General features: G+C 37.3%; 1 protein-coding gene across 1 annotated transcript; it reads left to right on the top strand.

The window, feature by feature from the left end:
* The first annotated feature begins 3886 nt into the window (after positions 1-3886).
* Positions 3887-17243, top strand: NDUFA5 (NADH:ubiquinone oxidoreductase subunit A5). The gene is made up of 5 exons (XM_054564628.1): positions 3887-3973; positions 4253-4297; positions 10057-10173; positions 15292-15357; positions 17044-17243. The coding sequence occupies exons 1-5, from the start codon at positions 3953-3955 to the stop codon at positions 17143-17145; spliced, it is 351 nt and encodes a 116-aa protein (XP_054420603.1). The 5' UTR covers positions 3887-3952; the 3' UTR covers positions 17146-17243.
* Positions 17244-18326: the final 1083 nt, after the last annotated feature.

Below are 18326 nucleotides of genomic sequence, written 5' to 3'. Positions count from 1 at the left end.
ATCCCATCTAGATTTTCAGAAATGAGACCCTCATGCCCTGAAAATGGAATGCTTTCTTCCTTTTCAGTCATTCAGTCTCATGCCTCCCTCATAAAGGCTCCCCCAGCATAGCTCCACAGCAGTGCATTTCAGGGAAACATTTTAACTGCTAACTTGAGTAATATCTAGCCCTTCACAAAAAAGCCTTGTGCAATTAAAAAGCAATGTAAGAGGTCCTAACTCCTCCATGTACTTAATTTTGGAGAAACAAGCCTCTCTTAATTGGATAGGCTAAAAGTCCTGCAGGGCAAACTGTATAAAAGATGAAACCCAGATTTTAGCTCTAAGTCACCTGGTCTGCTAACTGTATTTACAGAACTTCCCAACATCTGTCTCCTTCCTGCTGATTCAAACATTTATTCCTCTGGGGACTCTCTTCCAAATGAATACATGGTGCCTTTGATGTCCCTGCTACTTATAGTAAGGCATTCCCAAATCACCTTCTGACATCACAGATACCAATGTTGATTTCCCTTTGGAGTTAATTCTACTGTCACCAGCCGTAGGACCACCTAGCCCTCTTCATAGCCAGCCCTACACCTCTGCAAAGCAATTGACTCAGAAAACCTACACATTTTCCCACCGCGTAGAACTGGTTAGCTATTAAGTAACTTAGCCAGGATTCACTAGGTCTGTTAGCTGTCATGTCTTTAGCAAATATAGTATAGCAAAAGCCTGAACTCAAAGTTCCACCAAATGAAAGCACATGCATCTTTCATAATCACATGATTTTATATTCTAGAACACCCCCCACAATGACAAAAATTCTTAGAATATGGAGGGACAGGGAACAAGGACTATGATCTCATAAACTTCTATTCATCTAAATTCCAGTGAAGATTTCAGCATTATCTGGTTTGAAAAATAGGATATTGCCCTGACTGGTGTGGCTCAGTAGGTTGGGCATCATCCCACAAAATGAAAGGTTGCAGGTTCAATTCCCAGTCAGGGCACACGGCTGGTTTGCAGGCCAGGTCTCCAGTTGGAGAAGGTGAGAGCCAACCAATTGATGTCTTTCTTGCACATCAATGTTTCTCTCTCTCTTTCTGCCTCCCTTTCCCTCTCTCTAAAAATAAATAAATAAAATCTTTGAAAGAAGAAAAAAATGAAGAATAGGATATTTCCTCCCAATCTTAATATACTTTTCTGTATCTAATCTAGTGTGTCCAAATAAGTATGTCACCTTTGTAGGTGCAAATGGTATATCAGATGGTTTGTTCTAATTCAATAGTGTTTCTATATTTATGTATGTTATATATGTATACCCATGCACATACATATCTTTAAAATGCCATTAATAGATGGACATTCGTTAATAAATATATAACATATATATAGATATATATATATATCTCTATATATCTTCTGTTCAGAATTGTCATTCTGGGTGATTTAAATACTAGAAGTTGGAAATTATGATGGAAGTTATGGTAAAGTCTAATCTTTGGGTAATCTGAACTGGAAAGATTATATCCCATGGCTCATATTTCTAGAGACAGCTATCCTAAATGAAGAAGAGGTGCATATGATCAAACTAATCTATTACTCAGTGTTGGTTTATAGGGTTGCTGTAACAAAATACCACAAACTGAGTGGCTTAAATAGCATAAAAGTGTAACTTCACCTGTTGAAGGTTGGAAGTTCAAGATTAAGATATCAGCAGAGTTGAGAGAATTTTTTCCGGGCCTTTCCCCTAATCTCTAGCGGTTTTCTGACAGTCTTTGGTGTTCTTTGGCTTGTAGTAGCATCATCCCGATCTCTGCCTTCCTCTTTGCTTGACATTCTCCGTGTGCGCATGTCTCTGTGTCCAAATTTCCCCTTTCATAAAAACTTTAGTCTTATTGGACAGGTCCACTCTAATGACCTTGCCTCAATGAATTACATCTGCGATGATCCTATATCCTACTAGGGTCGTTTTCTGAGGTAGTGGGGGTTAGGACTTCAACATATGAATTTTGGGGGAAACATAATTCAACCCATAACACTCAGTTATAGGTTTTACATGTCTTCAACTATTGTAAAATTATTCCCCATAGTGAGTATACCAATTCGCTCCCACCAGTATAGTATGAGTGTTCCTGTTGCTCCACATCCTTGCTAACACTTGGTGTTGTCAGTCCTTAGTTTTTGTCCATAAGACAGCAGTAAAATTATAATTAATTTCCATTTACTTAATTATTAGGGAGATTGAGTTCTTTTCATGTTTATTGACTGTTCCTGTTTCCATTTTTGTCAATTGCCCTTTAATTTCTTTTGCCTTTTTTCTATAATTTTCACTAAAACCATATGCATCACGTACTATTTTAGGCATTTGAGATATGGTAGGACATAATATCCCTTCACATATGGCTTGTATTCGGAAAAGAGTAATACAAAAAAAACGAGTATGAGATAATTAGATAGCATATTAGAAGGTGATAAGGGCTGTGAAGAAAACTGAAGCAGAGAAGAGGATAAAGAGTGCCTTTGTGGTCGCTTTCAATTTGAAATCTTATGGCCAGGGTAGGCCACATTAAAAGGCAGTCTTTGCAGAAATACTTTTAAGAAGTGAGAGAGCCAGCTGTGTGCCCAACTGGTGGAAGAGTTTTTCCAAAAAAGAGTTAGAGGAGAAGGTACCTGAGCAGGGGAAGGGGAATAGGAGGTTAGGTCTGAGATATGAGTGGCAGAAGGGGCAATCTTGTGCAGAAACTTACAGGCAGGTATAGAGACTTTGGCTTTTACACTTCAAGTGAAAAATCATGGCAGAATTTTGAGCAAAGCGTTTGCTAAAAGAATTATTCCAGCTACTAGGTCGAAAATAATAATACCAAAATTAAAAATTACTAGCAATCATGTGTGGTGCTTTGTTTCACACGCTGAGGCAAGCACTTTACATATGTTAACTCATTTAAGATATTCCAAATAAGAAGGTAGGAATGGAAGCAGGGAGACATGTTCTGGTATTAGTTCTTTTCTTACTGATTTATAGAAATTCCTTATATATTGTAGGCACCAATTATCTTCTGGTGATTGATTACATGTGGTTTCAAATATCTTCTCCCATGTTGTGAGTTGTTTTACTATTTAAATTACAACTTTTGCTGTTTAGAATATACATATTTCTTTGTACATGTGTTCTCTCATTAACTTTTTAATGAATGCCTTAACTCCAGTCAACCACAATTTCTGGTTAGTCATTTCTCCTTCTTTGCTACCATTACACTTGGTAGAAACCTCTTTGGGAAAATTAAAATTACCCATTAATACATGTCTTCATCATTGTTCTGTGAGTTCCAGGGTGTGGAATCCTGTCTTACAAATTATGTCTCAATAAATGCTCAATAAATGTTTGCAGAGGTAGGTGGGGAAAAGTGGTCTGATACCACCTAGCCTGGGAAAATGCTAAAATAGATGATGAGCTTCAGCGAGTGAAACGAAAAAGTTGCGATGGGAAACGCAACTGCATACTGATAATGTTTTAGCTCAATATACTGAGACTACTGTACGAAAGAACATTTGCAGTTAAGCGCTCATCTAGACGATAGCTCCACCACCACCTTCATTTTACTTCGACTTCATTTGACTACACTGTGTAAGGAACGTCAAGGAATTCCCCAAAGGTTAAAGAGAGTGCAGGTTCCTAGCGCGATTACGTCTAAGCTTTTGGTAGCTTGGAGTATTTCCGTCAATTTTTGGGCAACGTGTCAGCGGCGTAAGGGATAGGACACTTAAGACCCCTAACACACAACCCTTTCCCCTACGGTGCACGGATAGACGCTGGTGTGAGCATTGCGCGTGCGTCAATTTTCTCTTTTGGAGAGGGGGAGGAGCCAAGCTGTTTCCAAGGTGATGGAGTGGCGGCCTCGGTGGTGGATTGAGCGGGTCTGAACAAGATTCCCAGAGGGCTTCGCGTACTCCGCTCTCCGGCGTTGTCATGGCGGGCGTGCTAAAGAAGGTAAGGGTAATGGAGGTCACTGACGGAATTTAGACTGTGGGGCAGAGTCCGCCCGAAAGCCCCTCATCCCGCGGGTGGTGGGCGGAACGGGCGCGGCGTGGCGGTGCTGTGGGGCGGTCATTCTGCTTTGCCCTTAGGGCAGAAAAAAAGCTCCGAACTGGCGGCATTGAGAGACGGTAGCTGGTTTCAGGCCAGTGGTAGCCTGGGGTTTTGCTTTTTCTTAGCTTGGTGGACGCGGCGAATTGTAAACAGCATGAATCGTGTTTTGTTTTTGAACAGACTACTGGTCTTGTGGGGTTGGCGGTGTGTGAGAGTCCGCACGAGGTAGGTACCTCTTTTCTTTTTCTCCGAGTTCTCAAGGAAGAATAGAATCCTGCGCCCTTGTGTGTCGGCAGGTCAAAGGAATACGGACAGATCTAGCCCAGAACTACCCCTCCTCCTGAGCTCTTGAGACAAGAGCGATCGGCTTTGTTGATCCGGCGCCACATTTTTTTCTTTTTGTCATTAACCTTTTTCTTCAAACACTTTTCTTGTTGACAAGAAAAAATTTTCTTGTGTTTTGTGGCCGTTCTCGTGGCTTCACTGGTACTTTTGTTAATGCCTTCCCAAATGTGTATCTTCATTTTTCACCTTTTCCCCGCCTCACTTCTACCTAGGTGCCACTTAGGTGCCACTTAGGCTTACGGCAGGTATCGCTCTAGCATTGGCACCTTCTGTCATCACTTTTCCTTTTTAGTAGGTCTTCCCCTTCAGCATTGACATGCTTCCATCCTTAAAACAAAACAAAACAGATCTTCGATCCTTTTCCTCCTTCCAGTTACCACACCATGTTTCTCTTTCCCTTTACAGGTAACTCGCTCTCTGTACTCCACAGTTTCCCATTTTTTTAATTTTATTTCAAAATTAAAAATTTTTTTTCCAGTTACAGGTTACATTCACTATTATTTTGTATTAGTTTCCAGTGTGCAGCATACGAGCTAGACAGTCATATGCTTTACAAAGTGTTTCCCCTGGTATTTCCAGTACCCACCTGGCACCATACCTGTGGTGTTTCCTATGACTGTCCTGTAGCTACCAGTCTGTATTTCTCAGTCCCCTCCCCTTTTTCACCCAGTCCCCCAACACCCCTCCGTTCTGGCAACCATCGTAAATTTAACTAAGGAGCTAAAAGACCTGTATTCAGGAAATTGTAAGACTGAAGAAAAATTGAAGAAGATAAAACTAAATGGAAGCATGTACCACTTTATGGATAGGAAGAATTAACATTGTTAAAATGTCCATACTATCCAATTTCTCTTATTCCCCTTTGAACACACTCCAGTCAGGCTTGGCCATAGTGCTCTTTTTTTTTTTCAAGGTCACCATGATCTTGACACTGCGAAATCTCATGGTCACCTCACATTTCTCATCTTACTTGACCCAATAGCAGCATTTGACACATGGGGCACCTTGCCTACCAAGCGCTTTTTTTTTTTTTACTGCGCTTCAGGACGCTACCTGTTTTTTACCCCTGCTCTTTTTGCCTTTTCCCTTTTGGGTTATTTCTCATATTCCCACTTCTAAATTTTGGTGTTGTAAGACTTAGTGTTTGGATCCTTTCTCTACTTATATTTGCTCTTTCTTGGTGTCTAGACTTAGTTTAGTGGTTCTTAAGTACCACCCTATGTACTAAAAACAATTAGATTTCCATATCAAGCACTGAACTCTCCCTTTATGAGAGTGTTGTAAGTTTAATTGCTTAGTGGACGTCTGCACTTGGATGTCAGGCAGGCGACTCAAACTTAACACGTCCAAAATTGAGTTCCTGATCTTAAAACCTGCTCCTCTCTCAGCCTTACTTATCCCAGTGAATGGCAGTTCCATTCTTCCAATCACTTAGGTCAAAAACCTTGAAATTTGGTAGTTCAGTAAATCCCGTGTTTTGCCTTCAAAATATATTCCTATACTCAACCACCTCCTGGGCTACTACCCAGATCCTAGCCACCATCACCACTGCTAAAGATAATTGCATTTGCTTCCCAACGGCCTCTCTCTGTTTGTCACTGCCTCAGCTTGGTCATTTTTCAGCCATAGCAGAGTCAGCCTGCTAAAATGTAAGTTAAGACATGTCACTCCTTTCCTGGAAACCCTCCTGTGGCTTTCACTGTAAATAAGAGAGTCCTTAATATGGCCCTGCATCTCACTAGTCAATAGACTGTATTCTACTATTGTATCTCGTTTTTTGTTTATCTCTATTTAGAAAGTAGTTTTCCGCGAAGCTAGCAATTTTTTGTTTACTGCTAGAACGATGACTGGCATATGGTGTGTGCTCAATCAAATGTTTGTTGAGCGATTTTCATGTAATCATAAGTTCATAGTGACTTCAGATTCATTATTGTCAAAAACTGAACTCATGGTTTTTTGTTTCTAAATGTTTCATGCTCTGTGGACTCTATTTTTCTTTTTAAAAATTTAATCTTTATTGTAATTTTTCCCATTACCATTGAGCCCCCTTACACCCTCCTCCCCCAGCAATCACACTGTTGCCCATGTCCCTGAGTCCTTTTTGCTCAATCCCTCACCCCTGCTGCCCTCCAATAGCTGTCATTCTCCTCTCCATCCCTGAGTCTGTTCCCATTTTCTTTGAGAGTTATCAGTCTTTTTACTCCCCAGGCTGGGAATTTGAACATCATAGTAGATACTTCTCTTAACTCTTGCATCTTTATGTTCATTCCTGAAATCTGTTGATCTTCTCTAACACCTCTCCAGTCTCTCCCGTCTCACCTCTCTTTCCTTTCCCACTGTGAGTACCAACCGCAGTTTAGTCCCTTACTCTTGTTTAGTAGAGAATTGCAGCAACCTTGTTACTGGCCTTTCTGTTTGTTCCTCCATTTAATCCTTTTAACTCACTACTGCTGATTATTTTCTGGAAGTATAGATAATTTTATTGCCCACAGAATAAAGCCCAAATGCATTAACGTGGCATGCCAAACCACTTAAAATCTTTTTCTCCGTCCTTACTTTCTAAGCATTTCCTATGTGTCCTATATTGTGTCCATGTGCTGTCCAATAAAAATATGACATCATAAATTTAAGACATGTTTGTTATTTTTTAGGAGTCACGTTTTTCAGTAAAGAAAAAGATAAATTTAATATATTTTATATAACATATCCAGAATATTATCATTTCAATATATAATTAACAAAAATTGATAGTTTATAGTCTTTTCATACTATTTTTTAATATATATTTTATTGATTATGCTATTACAGTTGTCCCATTTTTTTTTCCTCCCCTTTATTCCCATCCGCCTTGCACTGCCCCTCCTCCCAGCATTCTCCCCCTACTTAGTTCATATCCCTGGGTCGTACATTTAAGTTCTTTGGCTTCTCCATTTCCTATACTATTCTTAACCTTCCCCTGTCTGTTTTGTACCTACTATATATGCTGCTTATTCCCTGTACCTTTTCCCCCATTGTTTCCCTTCCTACTCCACACTGATCTCCATTTCTATGATTCTGTTCCTGTTCTAGTTGTTTGCTTAGTTTGTTTTTGTTTTTGTTTCTGTTTTAGGTTCAGTCGATAGTTGAGAGTTTGTTGTCATTTTATTGTTCATAGTTTTTTACCTTTTTCTTAGATAAGTCCCTTTAACATTTCATATAATAATGCATGGGTGGTGATGAACTCCTTTAATTTGACCTTATCTGGGAAACACTTTATCTGCTCTTCCATTCTAAATGATAGCTTTGCTGGATAGAGTGATCTTGGATATAGGTCATTGCCTTTCATGACTTTGAATATTCCTTGCCAGCCCCTTCTTGCCTGTAAGGTTTCTTTAGAGAACTCAGCTGATAGTCTTATGGGAACTCCTTTGTAGTAACTGTCCCCTTTTCTCTTGCAGCTTTTAAGATTCTCTCCTTATCTTTAATCTTGAGTAATGTAATTATGATGTGCCCTGGTTTGTGCTTGCTTGGGTCCATCTTCTTTTGGGACTCTCTGAGCTTTCTGGATTTCCTGGAAGTCTCTTCACCAGATTGGGGAAGTTCTCCTTCATTATTTTTTCAAATAAGTTTTCAATTTCTTGCTTTTCTTCTTCTCTTGTGGCACCCCTATGATTCGGATGTTGGAACATTTAAAGTTGTTCCAGAGGTTCCTAAACCTCTCCTCATTTTTTCTGAATTCTTGCTTCTTCATTCTGTTCTGGTTGAATGTTTATCTCTTCCTTCTGCTTCCAGACATTGATTTGAGCCCGGGTTTCCTTCCCTTTACTGTTGGTTCCCTGTAAATTTTTCTTTATTTCACTTTACATAGCCTTCACTTTTTCCTCCATTTTGCGACCATACTCAACCAATTCAGTGAGCATCCAGATTACCAGTGTTTTGAACTGTGCATCTGATAGGTTGGCTATCTATTCATCACTTAGTTCTATTTTTGGAGCTTTGATCTGTTCTTTCCTTTGGGCCATATTTCTTTGTCTCAGAGCGCCTGTTACATTTTGAGGGGCTGAGCCTTAGGTATTCACCTAAGGGCAGGGCAGCCCAAGTCGTTGTGTTGTGACGCTGTGTATAGGGGAGAGGTCCGAGAGGGAATAGTGTCGCTTCCTTTTAGTCACTTCCCTCGCTACCCACAAACAAATGGAGCCCTTCTGGTGCTGTTTCCCAGGTAGGTGGGTTTGTGTAAGTTCTTCAACCCTGTGGGTCTTACCAACGGACTCTCCTGTGAGGCTGGGAGTTTCTCCTGCCACCACAACCCCCACAGGTTTTTACCTCCAGAGGTTTTGAGGCTCTCTTTTCCCACATTGGAACCCTGGATTGCAGTCTGTCTCACTCCCTGGCTGGTCCTCCCAGTGTATCCACACGCAAACATGGGACCATCCGGTTCACCAGCCACCACCTTGACTGCCTGGTCCTTTAGCCACTGCCTTGCTGCTCATCCTCTCTGCTGGCTGCCCTTCTCTGCCCGTCCTCCCGGTCTGGATGAATGCTTCTTTAGCTCCTTGGTTGTTGGACTTCCATGCAGTTCGATTCTCTGGCAGTTCTGATTATTTTTTCTTTCTAAACTTCTTGTTGTCCATCTTTTAGTCGCATGAAGAGGCAAAGTGTATCTACCTACGCCTCCATCTTGGCCGGAAGTCCATACTAAGTATTTAAAGTTTAGTGTGTGTTTACACTTCTACCACATCTCTGTTCTGACTAGCTACATTTCAGGTGCTCAATTACCATATTTGGCCAGTGGCCACTCCATTGGACAACACAGTTCAAGGAAAATAGAATTACATACCGATTATTTTATGTTCCCTGTATTCTCTCTCATTCAATCCTATATATGCAGTCAATGTGTAAAATCGCCTTTTTCAACATCTGTAGTTGTCCAAGCCCTACTGTCCCTCCAGGTCTATCCGCAGTGCTGCCTTTTCTGTGACCCCTTCTCTGATACCTGCTGAAATGACCACTTCTTCCCCTATGGAATAACAATGCTGACATTTATTGAAACCTAATGAGTGCCAGGTACTGTTGTAAGGTACACAACACCCTATGAAACATATATATTAATATCCCATTTTAAAACTTAAGTCTCTTAAGAGGCCTTTCTTTTGTCATACCCTTTGCTAAAATTAAGAAGAAACATGGTTTAAAAAAAGAAACAACACTCACAATTCAGATTATATGGTCTTGTGTCAGGCTCCATATTAGTACAGTAAAATAGCCTCAATTATGGAATATTATATTCAAATATAAAAATGTCTAAATATTATATTCAAATATAAAAATAATGTCTAAATTTGCTAACTTTACTTTTTAAGTAAAATGATTCTTAGAAATTCTTAGGGTTTGTTTACTTTGTGTATGCTTATGGATTTTGTACAATTAAACTAAAATTTCAAATAAAAAATAAACAAGGAAAAATTAATTTTTCCTAAATTGTAAAAGAGGTAGGGCATAGACATGAAAAAATTGCAGCAAAAGTTAAATGCTTTTTAAAAAAGAAAACAACAGTTGAGAGTCTTTTTTTTTTTAAAACCTGTGAGACTTTAAATTTAAAGTGTTCCATTTAACCTTTGGTGGTATTTGAAAATAGAAATTTGTATGATTTGTGTTTTCAGAGGCTAAGAATATTGTACACAAAAATTCTTGATGTTCTTGAGCAAATCCCTAAAAATGCAGCATATAGAAAGTACACAGAACAGATTACAAATGAGAAGCTGGATATGGTTAAAGCGGTAAGTACCTGACTTAATTTTGTTTTCTTTGATTTATTGTATACAATGAAACATTTAACAAAAAAATGCAGTTGCTTATTTTTTGCATATTCTACACTTTCCTCTTATTTGTATTCTCCTTTCTTCCATGCTTTTCTTTAATCCTTTTTCCCTTTCATTTATCAAACTCCTGTTTACTGAGTGCTTTCTATGTGCAAAGCCCTATTAAGTACTGGTGTAAAAGATAAAAGAATAAGATCAAGTTCATTTCTTTCTTAGATAGCTTTGAAATGTATTTACCTTGTTTCTATTTTAAAAGAAAAAGATAACTGTATTTTTATACTTTATTACTTTTGCCCTATTTCTCTCCTCTCATAGGAATGTCAACTGAAGAATAGTTCACTGTTGCTACTTTCACTTCATAGTCTTAACATTTTTTTCTCTGACCTGTGCTATTTCAAGTGCCTTTTAACTGATTGGTCTGTGTATAGTTCCATTCTACATAATTATATATCCCACACTGCCAATAGAGTGATTTTTTTTTTCCAGTGTGTAAGTCATTGTGTCTGTCAGCTTAAAAACTTCACCATCGTTTCCTGTCCAGTATTTTTCAAAGACTGAGTTTATAGATTTATGCTAAACTGGCTGTATAAAACTTACCTAGCTATCTTTACCTGTGTGACTTTGATGTACAGCCAAGATTAGGAACCACTGCTTTACATGATAAAGTCCTTAGCATGGATGGAAGGTTCCCCAAGGTCTGGCTCTAGGTCATCTTCCCAATTTTATCATTTCCTATTTTGTACCTTATACTCAGCAGTATACCAAATTGTTGACAGTTATGTGAATTCCATGCAATTTTGTTTTTGTGTTCTTTTTTTGCCCCCTCTTCCTGGAACACCCTTACCTTATCTATCTGGCAGTTCTTACTCAGTCCTCAAGATCCATTACCTTCTCTCTGAAGCCTTTTCTTACATCCCTAAGTAGAGATTGACAGCTTCTGTGCTGGTAATGTACCTATCACACTGTTTCTCATTCATGTCTCCTCCACTAGTATGTAAGCTGCTAATGAATGACAATTGCATCCATCTTGTATCCTAAGAATCTGGTGTAGCCCCTGGCACTTATATAAGGTCTCTCAGAAATGTTTGTTTCTCCAAAAGGCTAAATACAAATCGTTTTTAACAGCCCCTTACACTTTGTAATAGTTATATCACTGATTCCTGTTTATGGTTAAATTATCACAGATTTTTAACCCCCCTTAGGGCCACACAAGGTCTCAGTGAATATCATTAATGATTGCAAAGTATCTGTTGACTAAGCCTAGAATGGATAAGAAAAAATACTTTTTCAGATTATACTAGGGCAGCAGTAATAGCATATTGGTATAAAGTACTGGTTTGTAGCCTGTCTGAAGTTTTCATCTCAGTTCTAATACTTAATTGCTGAATTACTGTTGGCATAGTGCACATTTCACTGTCTAAATTTACTCATCTATAACTTGAGTATACTAATACCTACCTTGAACATTATTGTTAGGACCAAATGAGGTGATTTATGTAAAGTGTTTAAACACAGTTGCAGTGTATAGTGAGCATTCAGTATGTGGTACCTTATTTAGCTTGATGGCAGTATGCCATTGGTAAATAAAAGTCACATTATTGACTTACCTTCAGTAAGACAAATTTTGAATTGTTTTTCTAATACAGGCTTTTCTTGAGTTGAAAATATTGAACATTCCTTGCATTTTTAACCTTCATCCTCCTGGGTCCTTTATAACAATGACCAGCTTCCCTCTTTTGTTTTTGATTTTTGGCTTTTTAGCTCAGTTAATTCTGAATTAAACAGTCTGTCTCAAACATATTCATCTGCATTTTCCCTCCTTTTTTCCAACTACCCTTAATCAAGGAACACTGAATGCTGGTTGTATGCCACATGTTGTAGGGATGAAAGCTAGTGCTTACATGGTAATGAACCAAACATAAAAATCCCTGCCTTCCTGTTGTTAATGATGGGAGGCCAAAAAAAAAAAAAAAGAAGAAGAAGTAAGTAAATAAAGAAGTATATTATCAGAAAATGTAGTGAAGGAAAATTTTAAAAGGAAGAAAATTGTCTTCCAGGATAATGAAGGATGTTATAATATGTATTAATTTCCTATGGCTGCTGTAACAAATGACCACAAACTTGGTGGCTTAAAACAATAGAAATTTATTCTCTTATATTTCTGGAAGCCAAAAATCTAAAATCAGTATCAGAGACCCGAATCAAGGGGTTGGCAAGGTTGTGTTCCCTTTGGAGACTCTAGGGTGAAATTGATTTCTTGCTTCTTTCAGCTCTGGTGGTTTTGGGCCTGCCTTAGGTTGTGGCTGCATCAATCCAAACTCTGCCTCTGTGGTTATATTACTTTCTCCTCTTCTGTATGTAGTTTACCTCTGCCTCTGTCTTATAAGGACACCTGTAATCGTGTTTAGTGCCTTCTCAGATAATCTGGGATAACCTCCTGATCTCAAGATTCTTAATCACACCTACAGAGTCTTTGCCATCTAACATAACATTCACAGGTTCCAGGGATTAGTTCAGGTACATCCCATGGGGCATTACTGAGTTTATCACAGTACAAGTGATCCTCCCTAAGGAGATAATACACAAGGGAGGACTTGGATAGAAGTGAAGGAACAAGCCATGCAGATACACTGGGTCAGCCAGCAGATACCCTGCGGCAGAAGCATGCCAATTCCTGTAGCGAATATCTTTTTTTTCTCCCTATTTTTATTTCATTTATGGTCCAAAAAACCCACCCTATTTACATATATTTACATATATGTATGTATATGACATGGTTTTTGGCTTTCAAAAACTCAGTCTTCTGTAAAATAAGTAAATTTTTTCTGGGCTTTCTATTCTGTTCCACTGGTCTATGGGTCTGTTCTTGTGCCAGTACCAGATTGTTTTGAGTATAGTGGCTTTGTAATATAGTTTGATGTCCAGTATTGTGATGCCTCCTACTTTGTTTTTCTTTCTCAAAATTGCTGTGGCTACTAGGGGTTCATTTGTTTAATATGAGTTTTTCCTAATTCAAGCCAAATCTGTCCAGTCTAATAGCATCATGACTCATTTGCCTCTCTTTAACCAGACCCTTCTACTTTTTCACATTCTGCATATCCACTCCCTTATCATTAAGCTCTTAGCACATCTGGTTATAATTAGGGTCAAACTGTCTAAAGAATAAAACCTCAGGTCCATTGATCAAGGGAACATAGTTCCAGTCCAACTAAAAATAACATCTTGACCTCAGTTCTGTTTCAGCCCCAGGCCTATCAAGCTGGAACGACTCTACCTCCCACAGCCTCACAAAACTAGACAGAATGACTCCATAGCTGACATCAGGGCCTGAAACAAATAATCAACTACTCCCTATCCTGGCCCCAACCAATCCATGGAGGCCACGATTCCACCTACAATAATCACTGTGATTAACTATTTCTGCCATATATAATCCATCCCTTAAGAGCCATTGAGGAGCCAGGTTTTAGAACATTTGCTAACTTGTGTCTTCTAGCCTGGCACAATTTCCTTAAATAAACCTGTATTATTATTATTTTTTTTTTCTTTTTAATTATTTTTTTTTTTTTGCTGAACACTCCTGTTCAAATTGTATTGGGCTTTGGTGTGCAGAAGCAAACAAAACCCTTTAGTTTGGTAAATTATTAAACTTCTGCTTGTTTTTTCTCCTGTTTGATTTGTCTTTTATTAATGGGGTGTCCCAGCCAAGACACCAGAAGTGTGATCCAATAATATGTCATTGGATGTTTTAGGTACTGTATTAGCATTTCTTTTTTTTAAATAACCTTTTATTGAAGAATAATATACACAAAAAAATGTGCAGAAATAACAAGTATAGAGCTTGATGAATTTTCACAAAATCACACCCATGTTAACACCAAATCAAAAGAGAGGACATTTCCGGAACACCAAAACCTTTCTTCCTTCTAAGTGACTACCCTTGTAATACATAACAGCTCTTCTGACCTCAGACAGGTTTTGAGTAGAACCATTGGTATGTACTCTTTTGTGTGTGTTTTCTTTTGCTTAATATTACATTTGAGAGAATCATCTATGCTGTTATTTATAGTTTGTTCATTCTCATTGCTTTATAGTATTTTACTATATGCAAATACTGTAGTTCATTCTATTAAATGTGGTCATTTGGACTCTTTGTAATTTGAGGCTGATTTGTGTTCAGCCTCATGTAATTTTGGAACATTCTTGAACATGTCAGTTGCTTAACATATACATTTCTATTTGGTTTATATCTAGGAGTGGAATTCTGGGTCATAGAGTGATTTAATGGTAATAGAAATAATAGACAGTACTAAGAGAATAAAGTAGTATTTTAAAATCTGTATTTTTAGCCCTGGCTGGTGTGGCTTAGTGGATTGAATACCAGCCTGCGAATCAAAGGGTTGCTGGTTGGATTCCTAGTCAGGGCACATGCTTGTGTTACTGGCCAGGTCCCCAGTCAGGGGCTTGGGAGGCAACCACACTTTGATGTTTCTCTCTCTCTCTTCTTCCCTCTTATCCCCTCTCTCTGGAAGTAAATGAATAAAATCTTTAAAAAAATAAAATCAAATCTGTCTTTTAGAAAGAGTGAATTAATCATAACATTTCTTCTCTTAATAAGCATGTCAATACATGTTTAACTTCTTTTTTTTAAGATTTTATTCATTTATTTTTAGAGAGGGAAAGAAGGAGAGAGCAAGAGAAACATCGATGTTCAAGAGAAACCTCAATTGGTTGCCTCTCTCATGTCCCCACCTGGGACCCAGCCTGCATCCTGAGCATGTGCCCCAACTGGAAATCCAACTGGCAGCCCTTTGGTTTGCAGAATGATGCCCAGCCCGCTGAGCCACACCAGCCAGGGCCATGTTTAATTATCTTTAGTATTAAGATAGAAAAGCAATAAAATAGATTACATGGGTTTCCACCAAATATTTGGTAAAAATGAGTAAGGATACGATGAGAGAAAAATTAATTACATTTATATATGCATTTTTTTGTATATGCATTTTTAAAATATAGGATGTCAAAACATTCAGATATTCCTTTGTTTAAATATTTTTTTTTTCCCTTAAATTATAGGAACCAGATGTTAAAAAATTAGAAGACCGACTTCAGGGTGGCCAAATAGAAGAGGTGATTCTTCAGGTAAAGAAAAAGTTGAATATTTAGATGTTTGGTTTCAAAAGTTCCGAGACATAATGAATACAGGCACAAAATTGACATTCCAGAAAGAAAGGAAAACTAAATTTCTTGTATCAACTCACCAAATATAAATCTAATCATGTGTAGAAAATACTTCTAACTTGTATGTCCGTTAAATGGCATTAATTATAACTTGAATTTATGAGGCTTCTATTTGAAGTTTGGAGTTTGATATTCTTTGAATATAATGGGTCTACAGCCATACTGCCGTGTGCGCCCGATCTCACCTGGATGTAATGGGCACGTTCTTGTTAGCCTTACCTTAGTTCAAATTAGTAACACAATATTACTGTTATTTGAATAATTTTATCTTTTTAGAAACTACCTTTAAGTTTTAAGGGCTTGGTAATGCTACAATTTTTCATTAAATTGGGGGGAATGATGCCCCCCCCTTTATTAGTTGTGCATTAGTTTCCCCAATTACAAATAAGATTATACTTTAAAAATATGTTCTTATGTTTTATAAATTAATATTTTTAGTCCATTAATTTGTTTTTAATGTTTTTCTTATATATTTCTTTTATTGTTTTTTTAAATAATCAAAGGGATACTAATCTTAATCTTTTGCCTTATTGCCTAAACATTTTTTTAGTCTGTTCTTTGCTTTTTGACTTCAGTTGAATATTTCCTCCATATGTAGAGGTTTGTGAGATTTTTATTTGGTCAAATAATCCTCCCTCTGTGTCTCCCATGTCCTCTTTTTATACAAGTCTGACAAATATTTAGTTCTGTTTCATTTAATTTTTACATGTTTTTGTATTTTTCAAAAATGTTTTTTTTTTAAAGTATTTTTAAGCTTCTCATGGAATCTAAACACTTATTCTGTGTTTGAATTCCTTTTCTGGCATCCTGACAAGTGTTCAACAGTGTTCTTCTGAGTTGGCCAGAGTTGCCATATGTCCCTTGTTCTAGGAGAAATGTAAAATGATAAGATATGTAAAATATATTTGTTAAATGTGTTATTAATTGTGTTTGAAAGGGAAAATAAATGTGTAACAGTCTGATTAATGCAACTAATTCAATCAGTAGATTTTCTTTTGCAGCTACTGTAGTCTCCTGCATTTCATAGATCCCTGTTTTGTAAGCTGGGCTCAGATGATTATGGGTCATGAAATCAGACAGGTGGCTTGTGACTAGCACTTAACAAAATACAAAAGAAAATAGAGTGCATCATAGTTATTATAGTAAAGGTAATATTTTTTTTTGTTGGAGTTGTATATTGTGGATCCCTTAGTAAAATGTTATTTTTTCCTTTTACTGTGGGCCATGGTAAAATAAAGTTTGAAAGCCATTGACGTCAATGAGGAGACATACTTTTTGATCCTCAAAGAATTTGTAGTCTAATGGTGAAATAGATGATTAAGATTGAACTCACCAATTTTATATTTAAATAATCTAATAGGAAATTTTAAGCAAATAGAAGAAATCAAAATCTATCCTTTTGTACTTATGGTAATTGCATAGCTGTGGCAATTAAGGTAATTTAATTAATATTCAACATTTGATGGTAGAACAGCTTACTAAGTGTTAATGTGAAAATAGTATCTCTAATAGTTATATGTTATTAACTGTGATAAATATCTATTACACAGTATAATCAAATGATTTTTTTTCCAACTTTACTAACAGGCTGAAAATGAACTAAGTCTGGCGAGGAAAATGATACAATGGAAACCATGGGAGCCTTTAGTGGAAGAGCCTCCTGCCAACCAGTGGAAATGGCCAATATAACCATCATCAAATGACTTGTTTGAAGGGAAACTGATGTAATTAAATATTCTGTTATGTCAAAATATTTCCATATTATTGACATCTAATAAAACTGACAACATATTTAGGAGACTTGTTAAAACTGATGAGTATGGTAATAGGGACTTATGAATCAGTTTTTGTTAGAGCATTCACTCAAATTATTTCAAAGATGGTATATTATAAAATAGAGGCTCTGTAAGATTTGAAAATTAATTGGAAAAATTTCTATATGTTTCAATGCACAGGCCCTATATTTGATAGATGAAATATTTTTAGTAGCATCTCTAACACATTTGATTTTTTTTTCTATTCTGAAGAAATCAGAAAAATTTATTATTGCTTAAACAAAATGTATAGGTCACTATTTGAAGTGAAGTAGTGAGAGAAAAACCATTAAATTACAATTCATTGTACAGTCGAGGAGATTGATTTTGTATTTGAAAGGAAGATTTCTTATTTACACAGTGGTAGTTGGGAAACTTAAAATTTTGTCTCATTTAAGGAAGTTAGCTTTGTGGCCCTTAATCAAACTACACCAGGATAGATAAAGATGCTGTAAAAGAAGTGGCAAGAGTTCCTAAAATTTATCTGGCATGTGGATAGGTTTTTATTCAAAACATCTTAGTTGTATGGTTTTAACTTCCAGGTGGAATCACTAAGTAGTTTTTACTAAGTTTCCAATATGAGTGTAGCTGGGTATCAAACATGACAAAGCTATTTAAGGAAAGGAGCAATTGACAAGCTTAAGGTTAAACAAAAGTTAAATTACTTTTCAGGTGTCCTCGCCTTTTCTTTCAAGCCCATATCATTTCTAAAAACTTAGTTAAATTTGGTGTTTCTTGCCTTCAAAGATAATATTTTGGGGGGCAAGGGGTGTTCGTGCGCATGCACGCATGTGTGTTTTGCTATCCCTGTGGCAAAGCAGAATCTTTCAGAAAGAGAAAATTGTACTTTCCTTTTTTGCTATAAATTTCTCCCCTTATAGAGCTGTAAATTGAATGCTAAATAAATATTAAATGAAGTGTATTGAGTTATATTTTAGTATCCAGACTGTACACAGAAAGCTGTGGGGGAAGTCAAGTCCAGGGGTTCTCATTCCCATGGTTCTAGTGCCATCATGAACTCAGTGACTAAGTGGAGGCAAGTCGTCAGCCTCTCAG

This window comes from Pteronotus mesoamericanus, unplaced genomic scaffold (assembly GCF_021234165.1).
Source record: "Pteronotus mesoamericanus isolate MK-2021 breed Mesoamerican mustached bat unplaced genomic scaffold, CSHL_Meso_final scaffold_85, whole genome shotgun sequence".
Classification (NCBI taxonomy): domain Eukaryota; kingdom Metazoa; phylum Chordata; class Mammalia; order Chiroptera; family Mormoopidae; genus Pteronotus; species Pteronotus mesoamericanus.
This window is presented reverse-complemented; position numbering and strand designations above follow the sequence as displayed.